Consider the following 18,280-nt stretch of genomic DNA (forward strand, 5'->3'; position numbering starts at 1 on the left):
CGGGTACAGGATAGAGTTCAGTTCTCGTCCTCCGCCTCGGTTCTTCAGAACCTCCCCACATCCCGACCGAGCAGATGCCCTTCTGCAGGCGGTGTGCTCACTAAAAGCAGAAGGAGTGGTGATCCCTGTTCCTCAGCAGGAACAAGGGCAAGGTTTCTACTCCAATCTCTTTGTGGTTCCAAAAAAGGACGGCTCGTTTCGTCCTGTTCTGGACCTAAAGCTGCTCAACAAGCATGTGAACGCCAGGCGGTTCCGGATGGAATCCCTCCGCTCCGTCATTGCTTCAATGTCTCAAGGAGATTTCCTTGCATCAATAGACATCAAAGATGCTTATCTCCACGTGCCGATTGCTACAGAGCACCAACGTTTTCTACGTTTCGTGATAGGAGACGAACATCTCCAGTTCGTAGCTCTGCCATTTGGTCTGGCGACAGCCCCACGGGTGTTCACCAAGGTCATGGCGGCAGTGGTAGCAGTCTTGCATTCTCAGGGACATTCGGTGATCCCTTACTTAGACGATCTACTTGTCAGAGCACCCTCTCAAGAGGCATGCCAACACAGCCTGAATGTTGCGCTGGAGACTCTCCAGAGTTTCGGGTGGATCATCAATTTTCCGAAGTCAAATCTGACACCGGCCCAATCGCTGACATACCTTGGCATGGAGTTTCATACCCTCTCAGCGATAGTGAAGCTTCCGCTGAACAAGCAGCGGTCACTACAGACAGGGGTGCAGTCTCTCCTTCAGGGTCAGTCGCACTCCTTAAGGCGCCTCATGCACTTCCTAGGGAAGATGGTGGCAGCAATGGAGGCAGTCCCGTTCGCGCAGTTTCATCTGCGCCTACTTCAATGGGACATTCTCCGCCAATGGGACGGGAAGACAACTTCCCTAGACAGGAAAGTCTCCCTTTCTCAGACGGCCAAGGACTCTCTGCAATGGTGGCTTCTTCCCACCTCATTATCACAGGGAAGATCATTCCTGCCCCCATCCTGGGCAGTGGTCACGACAGACGCGAGTCTGTCAGGGTGGGGAGCAGTTTTTCTCCACCACCGGGCTCAAGGGACGTGGACTCAGCAGGAGTCCACCCTTCAGATCAATGTTCTGGAAATCAGGGCAGTGTACCTTGCCCTATTAGCCTTCCAGCAGTGGCTGGAAGGCAAGCAGATCCGAATTCAGTCGGACAACTCCACAGCGGTGGCATACATCAACCACCAAGGAGGGACACGCAGTCGGCAAGCCTTCCAGGAAGTCAGGCGGATTCTGATGTGGGTGGAGGAAAGAGCATCCACCATATCAGCAGTTCACATCCCGGGCGTAGAAAACTGGGAAGCAGACTTCCTCAGTCGCCAGGGCATGGACGCAGGAGAATGGTCCCTTCACCCGGACGTGTTTCAGGAAATCTGCCGCCGCTGGGGGGTGCCGGACGTCGACCTAATGGCGTCTCGACACAACAACAAGGTCCCGACCTTCATAGCGCGGTCTCGCGATCAAAGAGCTCTGGCGGCAGACGCCTTAGTGCAAGATTGGTCGCAGTTCCGGCTCCCTTATGTGTTTCCACCTCTGGCACTCTTGCCCAGAGTGTTACGCAAGATCAGATCCGATTGCGGCCGCGTCATACTCGTCGCCCCAGACTGGCCGAGGAGGTCGTGGTACCCGGATCTGTGGCATCTCACGGTCGGCCAACCGTGGGCACTACCAGACCGTCCAGACTTACTGTCCCAAGGGCCGTTTTTCCATCGGAATTCTGCGGCCCTGAACCTGACTGTGTGGCCATTGAGTCCTGGATCCTAGCGTCTTCAGGATTACCTCAGTGGCCACCATGAGACAGGCTAGGAAGCCCACGTCTGCTAAGATCTACCACAGAACGTGGAGGATTTTCTTATCCTGGTGCTCTGCACAAGGAGTGTCCCCCGGGCCATTCGCGTTACCTGTCGTTCTTTCCTTCCTGCAATCTGGGTTGGAAAAGGGCTTGTCGCTCGGCTCCCTTAAAGGGCAAGTCTCAGCACTATCCGTGTTTTTTCAGAAGCGTCTAGCACGACTTTCTCAGGTGCGCACGTTCCTGCAGGGGGTTTGCCATATCGTACCTCCGTACAGGCGGCCGTTAGATCCGTGGGATCTAAACAAGGTCCTTGTTGCTCTCCAGAAGCCGCCCTTCGAGCCTCTGAGGGATGTGTCACTTTCGCGACTCTCACAGAAAGTGGTCTTTCTGGTAGCGGTCACGTCTCTTCGGAGAGTGTCTGAACTAGCAGCGCTGTCATCCAAAGCTCCTTTCCTGGTGTTCCACCAGGACAAGGTAGTGCTGCGCCCCATTCAGGAGTTTCTCCCGAAGATGGTATCCTCTTTTCATCTTAATCAGGATATCTCCTTGCCTTCCTTTTATCCGCATGCAGTTCATCGGTATGAAAAGGATTTACATTTGTTGGATCTGGTGAGAGCACTCAGAATCTACATTTCCCGCACGGCGCCCCTGCGCCGCTCGGATGCACTCTTTGTCCTTGTCGCTGGTAAGCGCAAAGGGTCGCAGGCTTCCAAAGCCACCCTGGCTCGATGGATCAAAGAACCAATTCTTGAAGCCTACCGTTCTGCTGGGCTTCCGGTTCCATCAGGGCTGAAGGCCCATTCTACCAGAGCCGTGGGTGCGTCCTGGGCTTACGACACCAGGCTACGGCTCAACAGGTGTGCCAGGCAGCTACCTGGTCGAGTCTGCACACTTTCACCAAACATTATCAGGTGCATACCTATGCTTCGGCGGACGCCAGCCTAGGTAGAAGAGTCCTGCAGGCGGCAGTTGCCTCCCCGTAGGGGAGGGCTGTCTTTGCAGCTCTAACATGAGGTATTTCTTTACCCACCCAGGGACAGCTTTTGGACGTCCCAATCGTCTGGGTCTCCCAATGGAGCGCCGAAGAAGAAGGGAATTTTGTTACTTACCGTAAATTCCTTTTCTTCTAGCTCCTATTGGGAGACCCAGCACCCGCCCTGTTGTCCTTCGGGATTGTTGGTTTTTTTCGGGTACACATGTTGTTCATGTTGAATGGTTTTCAGTTCTCCGATGTTACTTCGGAGTGAATTTGTTTAAACCAGTTATTGGCTTTCCTCCTTCTTGCTTTTGCACTAAAACTGGTGAGCCAGTGATCCCACTGGGGGTGTATAGCCAGAAGGGGAGGGGCCTTACACTTTTTAGTGTAATGCTTTGTGTGGCCTCCGGAGGCAGTAGCTATACACCCAATCGTCTGGGTCTCCCAATAGGAGCTAGAAGAAAAGGAATTTACGGTAAGTAACAAAATTCCCTTCATTTATACAGTTTGTTGATAAGATGTAGTAAAATCTCATCCACGTTACTGCTAATCAAATACACTTATGGATTTTCTGCCAAGTGTGAACATGTCCTTATATGTAGATTTTTAATGACACTGTAGCATTAAAGGGAATGGATGTTTTTTGACATGGGAGAAAAAAATTACTAGTGATGAACAGGCACTACCATGCTCGGATACACGTAACTAATGATAAGCGGGCACTACCATGCTCGGGTGCTCAGTACTCGTAACTAGTGATGAGCGGGCACTACCATGCTCGGGTGCTCAGTACTAGTAACTAGTGATAAGCGGGCACTACCATGCTCGGGTGCTCAGTACTCGTAACTAGTGATGAGCGGGCACTACCATGCTCGGGTGCTCAGTACTAGTAACTAGTGATGAGCGGGCACTACCATGCTCGGATACACGTAACTAGTGATAAGCGGGCACTACCATGCTCGGGTGCTCGGATACACGTAACTAGTGATGAGCGGGCACTACCATGCTCGGGTGCTCAGTACTAGTAACTAGTGATGAGCGGGCACTACCATGCTCAGGTGCTCAGTACTCGTAACCAGTGATGAGCGGGCACTACCATGCTCGGGTGCTCAGTACTCGTAACTAGTGATGAGCGGGCACTACCATGCTCCGGTGCTAGGTACTCGTAACTAGTGATGAGCGAGCACTACCATGCTCGGGTGCTCTGTACTCGTAACTAGTGATGAGCGAGCACTACCATGCTCGGGTGCTCTGTACTCGTAACTAGTGATGAGCGGGCACTACCATGCTCGGGTGCTCAGTACTGGTAACTAGTGATGAGCGGGCACTACCATGCTCGGGTGCTCAGTACTCGTAACTAGTGATGAGCGGGCACTACCATGCTCGGGTGCTCGGTACTCGTAACTAGTGATGAGCGGGCACTACCATGCTCGGGTGCTCAGTACTGGTAACTAGTGATGAGCGGGCACTACCATGCTCGGGTGCTCAGTATTCGTAACTAGTGATGAGCGGGCACTACCATGCTCGGGTGCTCAGTACTCGTAACTAGTGATGAGCGGGCACTACCATGCTCGGGTGCTCAGTACTCGTAACTAGTGATGAGCGGGCACTACCATACTCGGGTGCTCAGTACTCGTAACTAGTGATGAGAGGGCACTACCATGCTCGGGTGCTCAGTACTCGTAACTAGTGATGAGCGGGCACTACCATGCTCGGGTGCTCAGTACTCGTAACTAGTGATGAGCGGGCACTACCATGCTCGGGTGCTCAGTACTCGTAACTAGTGATGAGCGGGCACTACCATGCTCGGGTGCTCTGTACTCGTAACTAGTGATGAGCGGGCACTACCATGCTCGGGTGCTCAGTACTAGTAACTAGTGATGAGCGGGCACTACTATGCTCGGGTGCTCGGTACTCGTAACTAGTGATGAGCGGGCACTACCATGTTCGGGTGCTCTGTACTCGTAACTAGTGATGAGCGGGCACTACCATGCTCAGGTGCTCAGTACTGGTTACTAGTGATGAGCGGGCACTACCATGCTCGGGTGCTCAGTACTCGTAACTAGTGATGAGCGGGCACTACCATGCTCGGGTGCTCAGTACTCATAACTAGTGATGAGCGGGCACTACCATGCTCGGGTGCTCAGTACTGGTAACTAGTGATGAGCGGGCACTACCATGCTTGGGTGCTCAGTATTCGTAACTAGTGATGAGCGGGCACTACCATGCTCGGGTGCTCAGTACTCGTAACTAGTGATGAGCGGGCACTACCATGCTCGGGTGCTCAGTACTGGTAACTAGAGATGAGCGGGCACTACCATGCTCGGGTGCTCAGTATTCGTAACTAGTGATGAGCGGGCACTACCATGCTCGGGTGCTCAGTACTCGTAACTAGTGATAAGCGGGCACTACCATGCTCGGGTGCTCAGTACTCGTAACTAGTGATGAGCGGGCACTACCATACTCGGGTGCTCAGTACTCGTAACTAGTGATGAGCGGGCACTACCATGCTCGGGTGCTCAGTACTCGTAACTAGTGATGAGCGGGCACTACCATGCTCGGGTGCTCAGTACTCGTAACTAGTGATGAGCGGGCACTACCATGCTCGGGTGCTCGGTACTCGTAACTAGTGATGAGCGGGCACTACCATGCTCGGGTGCTCAGTATTCGTAACTAGTGATGAGCGGGCACTACCATGCTCGGGTGCTCAGTACTCGTAACTAGTGATGAGCGGGCACTACCATGCTCGGGTGCTCGGTACTCGTAACTAGTGATGAGCGGGCACTACCATGCTCGGGTGCTCGGTACTCGTAACTAGTGATGAGCGGGCACTACCATGCTCGGGTGCTCAGTATTCGTAACTAGTGATGAGCGGGCACTACCATGCTCGGGTGCTCAGTACTCGTAACTAGTGATGAGCGGGCACTACCATGCTCGGGTGCTCTGTACTCGTAACTAGTGATGAGCGGGCACTACCATGCTCGGGTGCTCAGTATTCGTAACTAGTGATGAGCGGGCACTACCATGCTCGGGTGCTCAGTACTCGTAACTAGTGATGAGCGGGCACTACCATGCTCGGGTGCTCGGTACTCGTAACTAGTGATGAGCGGGCACTACCATGCTCGGGTGCTCAGTATTCGTAACTAGTGATGAGCGGGCACTACCATGCTCGGGTGCTCAGTACGCGTAACTAGTGATGAGCGGGCACTACCATGCTCGGGTGCTCTGTACTCGTAACTAGTGATAAGCGGGCACTACCATGCTCGGGTGCTCAGTACTCGTAACTAGTGATGAGCGGGCACTACCATGCTCGGGTGCTCAGTACTAGTAACTAGTGATGAGCGGGCACTACCATGCTCGGATACACGTAACTAGTGATAAGCGGGCACTACCATGCTCGGGTGCTCGGATACACGTAACTAGTGATGAGCGGGCACTACCATGCTCGGGTGCTCAGTACTAGTAACTAGTGATGAGCGGGCACTACCATGCTCAGGTGCTCAGTACTCGTAACCAGTGATGAGCGGGCACTACCATGCTCGGGTGCTCAGTACTCGTAACTAGTGATGAGCGGGCACTACCATGCTCCGGTGCTAGGTACTCGTAACTAGTGATGAGCGAGCACTACCATGCTCGGGTGCTCTGTACTCGTAACTAGTGATGAGCGGGCACTACCATGCTCGGGTGCTCAGTACTGGTAACTAGTGATGAGCGGGCACTACCATGCTCGGGTGCTCAGTACTCGTAACTAGTGATGAGCGGGCACTACCATGCTCGGGTGCTCAGTACTAGTAACTAGTGATGAGCTGGCACTACCATGCTCGGGTGCTCGGTACTCGTAACTAGTGATGAGCGGGCACTACCATGCTCGGGTGCTCAGTACTGGTAACTAGTGATGAGCGGGCACTACCATGCTCGGGTGCTCAGTATTCGTAACTAGTGATGAGCGGGCACTACCATGCTCGGGTGCTCAGTACTCGTAACTAGTGATGAGCGGGCACTACCATGCTCGGGTGCTCAGTACTCGTAACTAGTGATGAGCGGGCACTACCATACTCGGGTGCTCAGTACTCGTAACTAGTGATGAGCGGGCACTACCATGCTCGGGTGCTCTGTACTCGTAACTAGTGATGAGCGGGCACTACCATGCTCGGGTGCTCAGTACTCGTAACTAGTGATGAGCGGGCACTACCATGCTCGGGTGCTCAGTACTCGTAACTAGTGATGAGCGGGCACTACCATGCTCGGGTGCTCTGTACTCGTAACTAGTGATGAGCGGGCACTACCATGCTCGGGTGCTCAGTACTAGTAACTAGTGATGAGCGGGCACTACTATGCTCGGGTGCTCGGTACTCGTAACTAGTGATGAGCGGGCACTACCATGTTCGGGTGCTCTGTACTCGTAACTAGTGATGAGCGGGCACTACCATGCTCAGGTGCTCAGTACTGGTTACTAGTGATGAGCGGGCACTACCATGCTCGGGTGCTCAGTACTCGTAACTAGTGATGAGCGGGCACTACCATGCTCGGGTGCTCAGTACTCGTAACTAGTGATGAGCGGGCACTACCATGCTCGGGTGCTCTGTACTCGTAACTAGTGATGAGCGGGCACTACCATGCTCGGGTGCTCAGTACTAGTAACTAGTGATGAGCGGGCACTACTATGCTCGGGTGCTCGGTACTCGTAACTAGTGATGAGCGGGCACTACCATGTTCGGGTGCTCTGTACTCGTAACTAGTGATGAGCGGGCACTACCATGCTCAGGTGCTCAGTACTGGTAACTAGTGATGAGCGGGCACTACCATGTTCGGGTGCTCAGTACTCGTAACTAGTGATGAGCGGGCACTACCATGCTCGGGTGCTCAGTACTCGTAACTAGTGATGAGCGGGCACTACCATGCTCGGGTGCTCAGTACTCGTAACTAGTGATGAGCGGGCACTACCATGCTCGGGTGCTCAGTATTCGTAACTAGTGATGAGCGGGCACTACCATGCTCGGGTGCTCAGTACTCGTAACTAGTGATGAGCGGGCACTACCATGCTCGGGTGCTCGGTACTCGTAACTAGTGATGAGCGGGCACTACCATGCTCGGGTGCTCAGTATTCGTAACTAGTGATGAGCGGGCACTACCATGCTCGGGTGCTCAGTACTCGTAACTAGTGATGAGCGGGCACTACCATGCTCGGGTGCTCTGTACTCGTAACTAGTGATGAGCGGGCACTACCATGCTCGGGTGCTCAGTACTCGTAACTAGTGATGAGCGGGCACTACCATGCTCGGGTGCTCAGTACTCGTAACTAGTGATGAGCGGGCACTACCATGCTCGGGTGCTCGGTACTCGTAACTAGTGATGAGCGGGCACTACCATGCTCGGGTGCTCAGTATTCGTAACTAGTGATGAGCGGGCACTACCATGCTCGGGTGCTCAGTACTCGTAACTAGTGATGAGCGGGCACTACCATGCTCGGGTGCTCTGTACTCGTAACTAGTGATGAGCGGGCACTACCATGCTCGGGTGCTCAGTACTCGTAACTAGTGATGAGCGGGCACTACCATGCTCGGGTGCTCAGTACTCGTAACTAGTGATGAGCGGGCACTACCATGCTCAGGTGCTCAGTACTCGTAACTAGTGATGAGCGGGCACTACCATGCTCGGGTGCTCTGTACTCGTAACTAGTGATGAGCGGGCACTACCATGCTCGGGTGCTCAGTACTCGTAACTAGTGATGAGCGGGCACTACCATGCTCGGGTGCTCAGTATTCGTAACTAGTGATGAGCGGGCACTACCATGCTTGGGGGCTCAGTATTCGTAACTAGTGATGAGCGGGCACTACCATGCTCGGGTGCTCAGTATTCGTAACTAGTGATGAGCGGGCACTACCATGCTCGGGTGCTCAGTACTCGTAACTAGTGATGAGCGGGCACTACCATGCTCGGGTGCTCAGTACTCGTACCTAGTGATGAGCGGGCACTACCATGCTCGGGTGCTCAGTATTCGTAACTAGTGATGAGCGGGCACTACCATGCTTGGGGGCTCAGTATTCGTAACTAGTGATGAGCGGGCACTACCATGCTCGGGTGCTCAGTATTCGTAACTAGTGATGAGCGGGCACTACCATGCTCGGGTGCTCAGTACTCGTAACTAGTGATGAGCGGGCACTACCATGCTCGGGTGCTCAGTACTCGTAACTAGTGATGAGCGGGCACTACCATGCTCGGGTGCTCAGTACTCATACCCAGCAGTTGGATGCTCAGATAGGCACAACTCTCGTTGTAATGGAAGACGATTGGAAACTCAAGCATTTTTCCAGAAGCGTTCCCCATTGATTTCCATTATACTTGGTACACGACTTGAGCATCCAACTGCTTGTTACGAGAACTAAGCACCCGAGCATGGTAGTACCCGCTCATCACTAGTTACGAGTACTGAGCACCTGAGCATGGTAGTGCCCGCTCATCACTAGTTACGAGTACCGAGCACCCGAGCATGGTAGTGCCCGCTCATCACTAGTTACGAGTACCGAGCACCCGAGCATGGTAGTGCCCGCTCATCACTAGTTACGAGTACCGAGCAACCAAGCATGGTAGTGCCCGCTCATCACTAGTTACGAGTACTGAGCACCCGAGCATGATAGTGCCCGCTCATCACTAGTTACGAGTACTGAGCACCTGAGCATGGTAGTGCCCGCTCATCACTAGTTACGAGTACTGAGCACCCGAGCATGGTAGTGCCCGCTCATCACTAGTTACGAGTACTGAGCACCTGAGCATGGTAGTGCCCGCTCATCACTAGTTACGAGTACTGAGCACCCGAGCATGGTAGTGCCCGCTCATCACTAGTTACGAGTACTGAGCACCTGAGCATGGTAGTGCCCGCTCATCACTAATTACCAGTACTGAGCACCCAAGCATGGTAGTGCCCGCTCATCACTAGTTACCAGTACTGAGCACCCAAGCATGGTAGTGCCTGCTCATCACTAGTTACGAGTACTGAGCACCGGAGCATGGTAGTGCCCGCTCATCACTAGTTACCAGTACTGAGCACCTGAGCATGGTAGTGCTCGCTCATCACTAGTTACCAGTACTGAGCACCTGAGCATGGTAGTGCCCGCTCATCACTAATTACCAGTACTGAGCACCCGAGCATGGTAGTGCCTGCTCATCACTAGTTACGAGTACTGAGCACCGGAGCATGGTAGTGCCCGCTCATCACTAGTTACCAGTACTGAGCACCTGAGCATGGTAGTGCCCGCTCATCACTAGTTACGAGTACTGAGCACCTGAGCATGGTAGTGCTCGCTCATCACTAGTTACGAGTACTGAGCACCTGAGCATGGTAGTGCCCGCTCATCACTAGTTACGAGTACTGAGCACCCGAGCATGGTAGTGTCCGCTCATCACTAGTTACGAGTACTGAGCACCTGAGCATGGTAGTGCCCGCTCATCACTAGTTACCAGTACTGAGCACCTGAGCATGGTAGTGCCCGCTCATCACTAGTTACTAGTGATGAGCGAGTACTAAAAAGCTCGGGTGCTCGAGGCTCGGGCCGAGCATCCCAAGATACTCGTGTACTCGGCCCGAGCACCGAGCCCAATGTTATCCTATGGGAGACCCGAGTATTTTTGTGAAATGACCACCGGCAGCATGGAGAAACCATAAAACTGTAAATTAAAAAAAAAAACGTGCGTGTGTGTGTAAGCGTGCATATATATATACACGCGGAGTGGAGTGCGGGAGGGGCCGTAGCCGAGCGGGGAAGTGTCGGGCTAAAGGCACGGTCATTCTGTGAGGGCCGGCCAATCACTGCAATTCCACAAGTAACAGGGCTGTGGCATTGCGGTCTGCCAGCCAATCCCTGCATGAGGGCTGGCTCTCAAAAGAGCGCCAACATGAAGACCACGAGTACAGCACGAGTATCGCGAAATTACTCGGTCCCCGCCGAGTAGCCCGAGTACAGTGATACTCGTGCGAGTACCGAGTAGTGACAAGCATACTCGCTCAACACTACTAGTTACGAGTACTGAGCACCTGAGCATGGAAGTGCCCGCTCATCACTAGTTACCAGTACTGAGCACCTGAGCATGGTAGTGCCCGCTCATCACTAGTTACCAGTACTGAGCACCCGAGCATGGTAGTGCCCGCTCATCACTAGTTACCAGTACTGAGCACCTGAGCATGGTAGTGCTCGCTCATCACTAGTTACGAGTACTGAGCACCTGAGCATGGTAGTGCCCGCTCATCACCAGTTACGAGTACTGAGCACCCGAGCATGGTAGTTCTCGCTCATCACTAGTTACGAGTACTGAGCACCTGAGCATGGTAGTGCCCGCTCATCACTAGTTACGAGTACTGTTCCCCCGAGCATGGTAGTGCCCGCTCATCACTAGTTACGAGTACTGAGCACCCGAGCATGGTAGTGCCCGCTCATCACTAGTTACGAGTACTGTTCCCCCGAGCATGGTAGTGCCCGCTCATCACTAGTTACGAGTACTGAGCACCTGAGCATGGTAGTGCCCACTCATCACTAGTTACGAGTACTGAGCACCCGAGCATGGTAGTGCCCGCTCATCACTAGTTACGAGTACTGAGCACCCGATCATGGTAGTGCCCGCTCATCACTAGTTACGAGTACTGAGCACCCGAGCATGGTAGTGCCCGCTCATCACTAGTTACGAGTACTGAGCACCCGAGCATGGTAGTGCCCGCTCATCACTAGTTACGAGTACTGAGCACCTGAGCATGGTAGTGCCCGCTCATCACTAGTTACCAGTACTGAGCACCCGAGCATGGTAGTGCCCGCTCATCACTAGTCAGTTTCTTCTCTTTTCCTCTGCAGGGCTCATCTTCTCTATTTTTCCCTTTTCCTGAGCAATACACTACTTTGGGAGAACATTTCAATATTATTTAACTGCTAAAATAATGAGTTCATGTAATGACATGGGTTAGGCTCCTGTGTCGGGTGGAGGGTAGACTAGACCCCCATGGCGGTACCAAAGTCTCATAATTAGTGATGGGTAACGTGCTCGGTACTCGATCGAGTATGTCGGGTGCTATGATATTTAGTCCATGATACAATGACCAGACCGCACAGGTTTGCTTGCTGCGGACCAGGACCTTGCTGCGGCCTCCTTATTTGACAATCCTCCTCGTTAGGACAGTTTCTCTCGTCCACCATTGATGGTGATAACACAGACCGTGTCCTCCGGACGCACGCACTGCAGCCGGATATCTGCCTGTGAGGCTGGCCCGTTCGGGTCCGATCCGGACATCTCAGTCCGTGCTCGGACCTTCAATTTTTGGATGTGCAAAACCGGTTTTAGCGCTAGATTGCACCTTTCTGATCCAATAATGCCACAAATGAAATGTTCTCTGTGTAAGCTGCTTCATCTCGGCAGTAATGGAACGCTGCCGACGCGGACAATGGAGAGCAGCAAATGCACCGCGGCGCTCGCTGCCCCTTTTAGCAGGAATGGCTGATGGCACAGACAGTCATCAAACTGACAGGGAAGGGAGGGAGGTGTCGGGCGCGAATCAGCCGTCACTATGGTAACAGATATTTCCCAATGAGCCGAGCAGCTATTTAACCCCCCTAGCTCTGGAGTGGAGAGCTGGCGAGTAGCTTTACTCTCACGTAAAACCTGCCGGGTGACGTCTGACTTCTCCCCGTGTGACGAGCCCCGGAGATCTCGGGCCGCGCGGCCTCCAAGGGCACGAGGAGGTGTATGTGACATTTTGTTTCTGGAACATCATCCAGACAATCCTTTCCCTCGGTCGGGTGGTGGGAGGCGCGCGGTGACGTCCGCGGCGCTGTACAGTCAGCACAATCCGCCGCTCCGGCTCCTCTTCATCTGCTCGCGGTGTGATCACTTTAGTCAGCAAAGACTGATTAAATTAGCACGAGGCCGGAGAAAGAATAGGATTTACACGGAGAGCGGGAACCCCGGGGGGGGCAATAAATCAGGCAAGTGGCACCGCACCGCCGGAAAATGTTACCTGGCAACACATCAGAGGGAGGAAATAACAAGTCACGTAGCGTAAACGTGACGGCGAGGAGCAGCAACGTCAGGCGTCCGGTCTGTTACCATTACACATTACTGACTAATTTATTATTTTTTGACCAAAAAACAAAAACAATGACCACCTCATGTGTCGATTCTAAAACCGGCAATTAAATGGTTGATCCCCATTCTCAAAAAAAAAACAAAAACTAAAAACATGTTGACTGGTGGAAACGCCAAGGATTCAGAGACCGGGGCTCCGGCTTCTTTCATTGTTTTCACCATAAAAAGCTGAGCGCTGTAGTCAGAAGTTCAGTTTATGCAGCCCCATAGAGAATGAACGGAGGGTAGAGCATGCGCCCCTATTCACTTTGTAGGATGGGGCTCTGCGGAGCTCAGGATCCAGAGCTCTGTTCCCAGCATGCTTGGGTGCTCCGTACTCCTCAGTACTCCAGCGGGCACTACCATGCTCAGGTGCTCAGTACTGGTATCTAGTGATGAGCGGGCACTACCATGCTCAGGTGCTCAGTACTAGTAACTAGTGATGAGCGGGCACTACCATGCTCAGGTGCTCAGTACTAGTAACTAGTGATGAGCGGGCACTACCATGCTCAGGTGCTCAGTACTGGTATCTAGTGATGAGTGGGCACTACCATGCTCAGGTGCTCAGTACTAGTAACTAGTGATGAGCGGGCACTACCATGCTCAGGTGCTCAGTACTAGTAACTAGTGATGAGCGGGCCCTACCATGCTCGGGTGCTCTGTACTAGTAACTAGTGATGAGCGGGCACTACCATGCTCGGGGGCTCAGTACTGGTAACTAGTGATGAGCGGGCACTACCATGTTCGGGTGCTCAGTACTAGTAACTAGTGATGAGCGGGCACTACCATGCTCGGGTGCTCAGTACTCGTAACTAGTGATGACCGGGCACTACCATGCTCGGGTGCTCTGTACTGGTAACTAGTGATGACCGGGCACTACCATGCTCGGGTGCTCTGTACTGGTAACTAGTGATGAGCGGGCACTACCATGCTCGGGTGCTCAGTACTAGTAACTAGTGATGAGCGGGCACTACCATGCTCGGGTGCTCAGTACTCGTAACTAGTGATGAGCGGGCACTACCATGCTCGGGTGCTCAGTACTCGTAACTAGTGATGAGCGGGCACTACCATGCTCGGGTGCTCAGTACTCGTAACTAGTGATGAGCGGGCACTACCATGCTTGGGTGCTCAGTACTTGTAACTAGTGATGAGCGGGCACTACCATGCTCGGGTGCTCAGTACTTGTAATGAGCAGTTAGTCCTCAGTATGGGGCTACTCGTGTACTGTGTATAATGGAAGTCAGTGGGGAACTCGAGCAGTTTTTCTGAAGATTTCCTTGAAAAATGCTCGTGTTTCCCATCAGCTTCCATTTTACATGGATACTCGAGTCGCACCCATCCGAGAGTCTTTACGACCACAAATGCTCATAAATAGCACCAAGCATGGTAGTGCCCGCTCATCACTAGTAGTTACTGTGTAAAAAAAAAAACTTTTTTTCTCCTGTCAAAAAACATCCTTAGCCTTTAACACTACAGTGTCATTAAAAACCTGCACATAAGGACGTGTTCACACGCGGCAGAAACCCTATAGATTATCTACAGAGAATTACAAGTGTATTTGTTGAGCAGTGAAGTGGCTGAGATATTACTGCATCTTCTCCAGAAACTGAATAAAGTCAATGGGGAACTTGAGCATATTCAGAAGATGTCACAGAACAATACTCAATTTGTCTAAGGCTATGTGCCCACGGGATAATGTACCCGTGGATATATCCTTAGGTTTCCCGCAGCAGCTCCCCGGAATCCGCAGCTATCTATTGCTGCTGGATTCCAGCGAAATATCTGCAGTAAACCTGCGGACATTCATGCGACTTACCTGCGGAAGTCCCGGCCTCTGTCTCCATAGTGGAGAGGTGTAACTTCCGCAGATATTTCCGCAGGAATAATTGACATGCAGTTACGTGCAGCTGCGGGACATCCGCAGCATATTCCGCAGCTGCACATACCGCAGCATTGATACAGCAATCCCTAAATCCCATAGGGTAACATGGGGAGTGTCTGTATTTGCTTAAAATCCAGAAAAATCCGCGGGTAAATTGTCCCGTGGGCACATAGCCTAAGGGGCTGCACTTATTATATGTAAAAGAAAAAAGTTTTGCATGCTGTGTACTGCACCTGGCATCCAGCTGAAGAGGACTTTTGGACAGATTATGAGCTGCTGTCAGTCACTTGTCTTTAGCCAATCAACACTGTGATTATTTACATACACAAATAATCTTATTACATTTAAACAAACAATCTATAGCCCAGGCTACCTTCACAAGAACACTTGACAAACACTGTGATTGGCTGAGAGGATGATTGAGGTCCGTTTCAGCTGGATGCCAGGCACAATGTGTTCATCATTTGTGAACATCTGGGGGGAGTTAAACCATCAGTTGTGAAGCAGATATGGAAGCATGGATGACTTGTTGTGTGAGTGTGCAGTTTTTCCAGCGCTTTCACAGGTGTGACCGGTGCCCTGCGGAGTCTGGCTGGTTCTGGCAGAATTGTGCTTTCGTTCTTTCTACTTAATCCTGCCTGTTCTTCCCTGTATCAGTCGGCAGTGATGTCTGCACAATCGCTCGCTGAGATCTGAATCCATGCTTGTTTTTGTTTTTTTGTCCGTCTTTTAGTTTTGGGTCATTGCAGTTCCGAGCGCCGGTCTCCTCCGGGAGCGCGGGCCCCGCAGGCGGCTTCTTGTTGTGCGCGGCGGCGGGTGAAGAAGCGCCTGCGGGGTCATTGCAGATTTCACATTACATTTGCTTCATCTCTTCTCCCCTTTTTTTTGTGTTTTGCAGCCAAAGGCGCGTCCCTAACAGTTGTTATTACACGAACTGGACAAGTACGGTAACAATCACAAACCTCCAGCTGGCTCTGTGGGCTCCAAGATGCCTTTGAGTTTTCTCAACCCCCTTTTTTCCGTGGTCCTCAGGTCGTGCGGAGCGTTCCTGAATTCGTCAGCTGGACAAGGAATTCTCCCCCCTCCCGAAGCCATGTCTGTAGCAGTCAGTCCCATCGCCGCTTCTATCAGTGTTAGTGGACTGAGCCGCTTGCTACAAACCTGTGAGATTTTTTTTTTTTTTTTAATTTTTATTTTTTTTTATTATTATTATTATTATTATTTTTGGTTTTTTTTTGCGTCCTCCGGCCCGGGCACGAGAAAAGGAGGAAAACCATCACCGACACTTTCCGGCCCATCAGCGTGGACACCTCAGCCCCCCCCAGGAGAGGAATACGGCTTTATAGCAATGCTCCAGTGAAGAAAAAAAAAATTAATAAAATAGCACAATTATAAAAAAAATAAATAAATAAAAATCTATGAAATATTAATAATAGACTATGTAACGGGCTGGCCGGACTTTTTCCAGGTTACACATGATAAGAAGCTTTGAGGAGTTTTAATATTTTGTCAAAAATTGGGGGGGGTTTTCTTTATACAAAATTTTTTTCTGTTCTCTAAACTTACTGTGATTGTACCGGTAGAAAAAAAAAAGTCTATATGGGGAAAAATATTTGGAAAGGCTCAAGATAGATTACCCCATGGCTCAAAGCGATAGTTCATGAATGGTTATGCCGCACCCGTCAGCCGCCGAGCAGACATTAGTGCCCAAGGGCTACGACACTGTACAGGCAAAGATGCCATAAAGCCTAAGGTCTGGGACTAATATTTCTAGAGTGGCCGTCCAGACCCCCGTAGACCACCACGGTCTGAGTCCTCCTCCCCGATCACTAATGGATTCTGTTGCCATGAAGACACAGGACAGGACATTTTGGCAAAGGCCTCCGTGTTTGCTTGCTGCTAATGTTAAAAAGGGATTGCCCACCTTTTTGGGGACTTTATTATTAATTTTGGGGCTAAAAATAATTTTTGTAATTGGTTTTCAGTAAACAATATTGCATTGCCGCTGTGACTGCAGGATGAGTTAACTGAGGATCCATCAGTGAGCTCTGATTGATGGAGCGTTTCTCTTATTTGTCCTTTTCTGAGCCCCGCTCAGCTGATTGGCTTTTACAGGCTCTTTTTGTGTCCCTTTACATTCAAATTATGTGGTCATATGACCACATTAAAGTTGAATGTGCAGGGACACACAAAAAGCCTGTAAAAGCCAAATATTCTATTTTTTTTATTTTATTTTTTTATTTATTTTTTTCTTTTAATGAAACCAAACTGCAAAATTATTTTGAGCCCCAAAGCATGCATTTAAGTAAAAAATAAAAAAATAAAATGTCCCCCTTATAGTGGGCAACTCCTTTAATTACTATGGGTTTGTTTGGAGCAGCTATATTTCAGCAGATCCAGGGTTAATAATTTTTGTTTTTAATACCCTGGGAGTGAAAAATCCAGCCCCTTTAATCAGCCCCATTAAATTGTGGTCAGTGGAGAATTTTCCGACCCATTTTTAGTGCTGCATCCTATAGGCGTGCATTTCCCAGAAGAATAACAGAGGAACGACACCAGCCGCAGAGTTCCAGAATTTAAAATTTGAGATATTTACTAAAACAAACAGGAGAGCGGCCGGTTCCTCCCTTTTTTTTTTTTTTTTCTTTTTTCTCACCTTTATTTTTATTTTAATTTTTTTTTTCTTGTTTTATAATGCTTCCATTGCATCTGTATTTTTATAATTTTTTTTTGTTACGGCCTTTTGACCATTTGCAACTTTGGCTGCACAGTTTCCTAATATCTAATAACTCCCTGTTAGTATATATTAATTTTTTTTTTAAGACAGCATCAAAGAAATGTATCTCATGATGGAACCTGTTATCAAGCTGCTGTTGATGGATCCTGTTAGTATAAAAAAAAAAATAATAGAAACATCATTATTGCAGGCAGGATTACCCGGGATTAGAGTTGAGCGAGGAGCTAACTATTCGCACTCGCTATACTCCTAACGAGTTCTGTCTAATACTTGTGTATTCATTCCGAATAGCGTGTGCAATGCAAGTCAATGGGGAAAACTTGCAAAGTAACGAGTAACCCGAATTCCGCACTATTCACATGAAAAGTACGGCATTCGGGTTACTCGCTTCTTTGCAAGTTTCCCCCATTGACTTGCATTGCACACGCTATTCGGAATGAATACACAAGTAGTAGACATTACTCGTTATGAGTATAGCGAGTGCGAATAGTTAGCTCCTCGCTCAATTCCACCCGAGAGAAACAAAAAATGGCCAGACAAAAAGTAGTAGATTAAATAATTAGTAAACATTAGTAATATTAATAGTAATTATTATATTATTATTATTATTATTATTATATTAATAGATCAGTTAACCGCAGCCTGTTGACTGTTTCCGAGTAGAACATCCAAGAAGAAAAATTTGCAAAGAGCAAGATTTGAAATTTACTCACTAATGACCCAATGATTTAAAAAATATATATATATATATATATATATATATA

At 50.5% G+C, this 18,280-nt stretch overlaps 1 protein-coding gene across 1 annotated transcript in view; it reads left to right on the forward strand.

The window, feature by feature from the left end:
• The window catches only part of ATXN7 (ataxin 7), a 182,800-nt gene extending 166,607 nt beyond the window's left edge, over positions 1–16,193 (forward strand). The window contains exon 13 of the mRNA XM_075321370.1: positions 15,678–16,193. Within this exon, the coding sequence (XP_075177485.1) occupies positions 15,678–15,695 (18 nt within the window). The 3' untranslated portion in view covers positions 15,696–16,193. The remainder of the gene's footprint in view (positions 1–15,677) is intronic.
• Positions 16,194–18,280: the final 2,087 nt, after the last annotated feature.

This window comes from Anomaloglossus baeobatrachus, chromosome 8 (genome assembly GCF_048569485.1).
Source record: "Anomaloglossus baeobatrachus isolate aAnoBae1 chromosome 8, aAnoBae1.hap1, whole genome shotgun sequence".
Lineage (NCBI taxonomy): Eukaryota > Metazoa > Chordata > Amphibia > Anura > Aromobatidae > Anomaloglossus > Anomaloglossus baeobatrachus.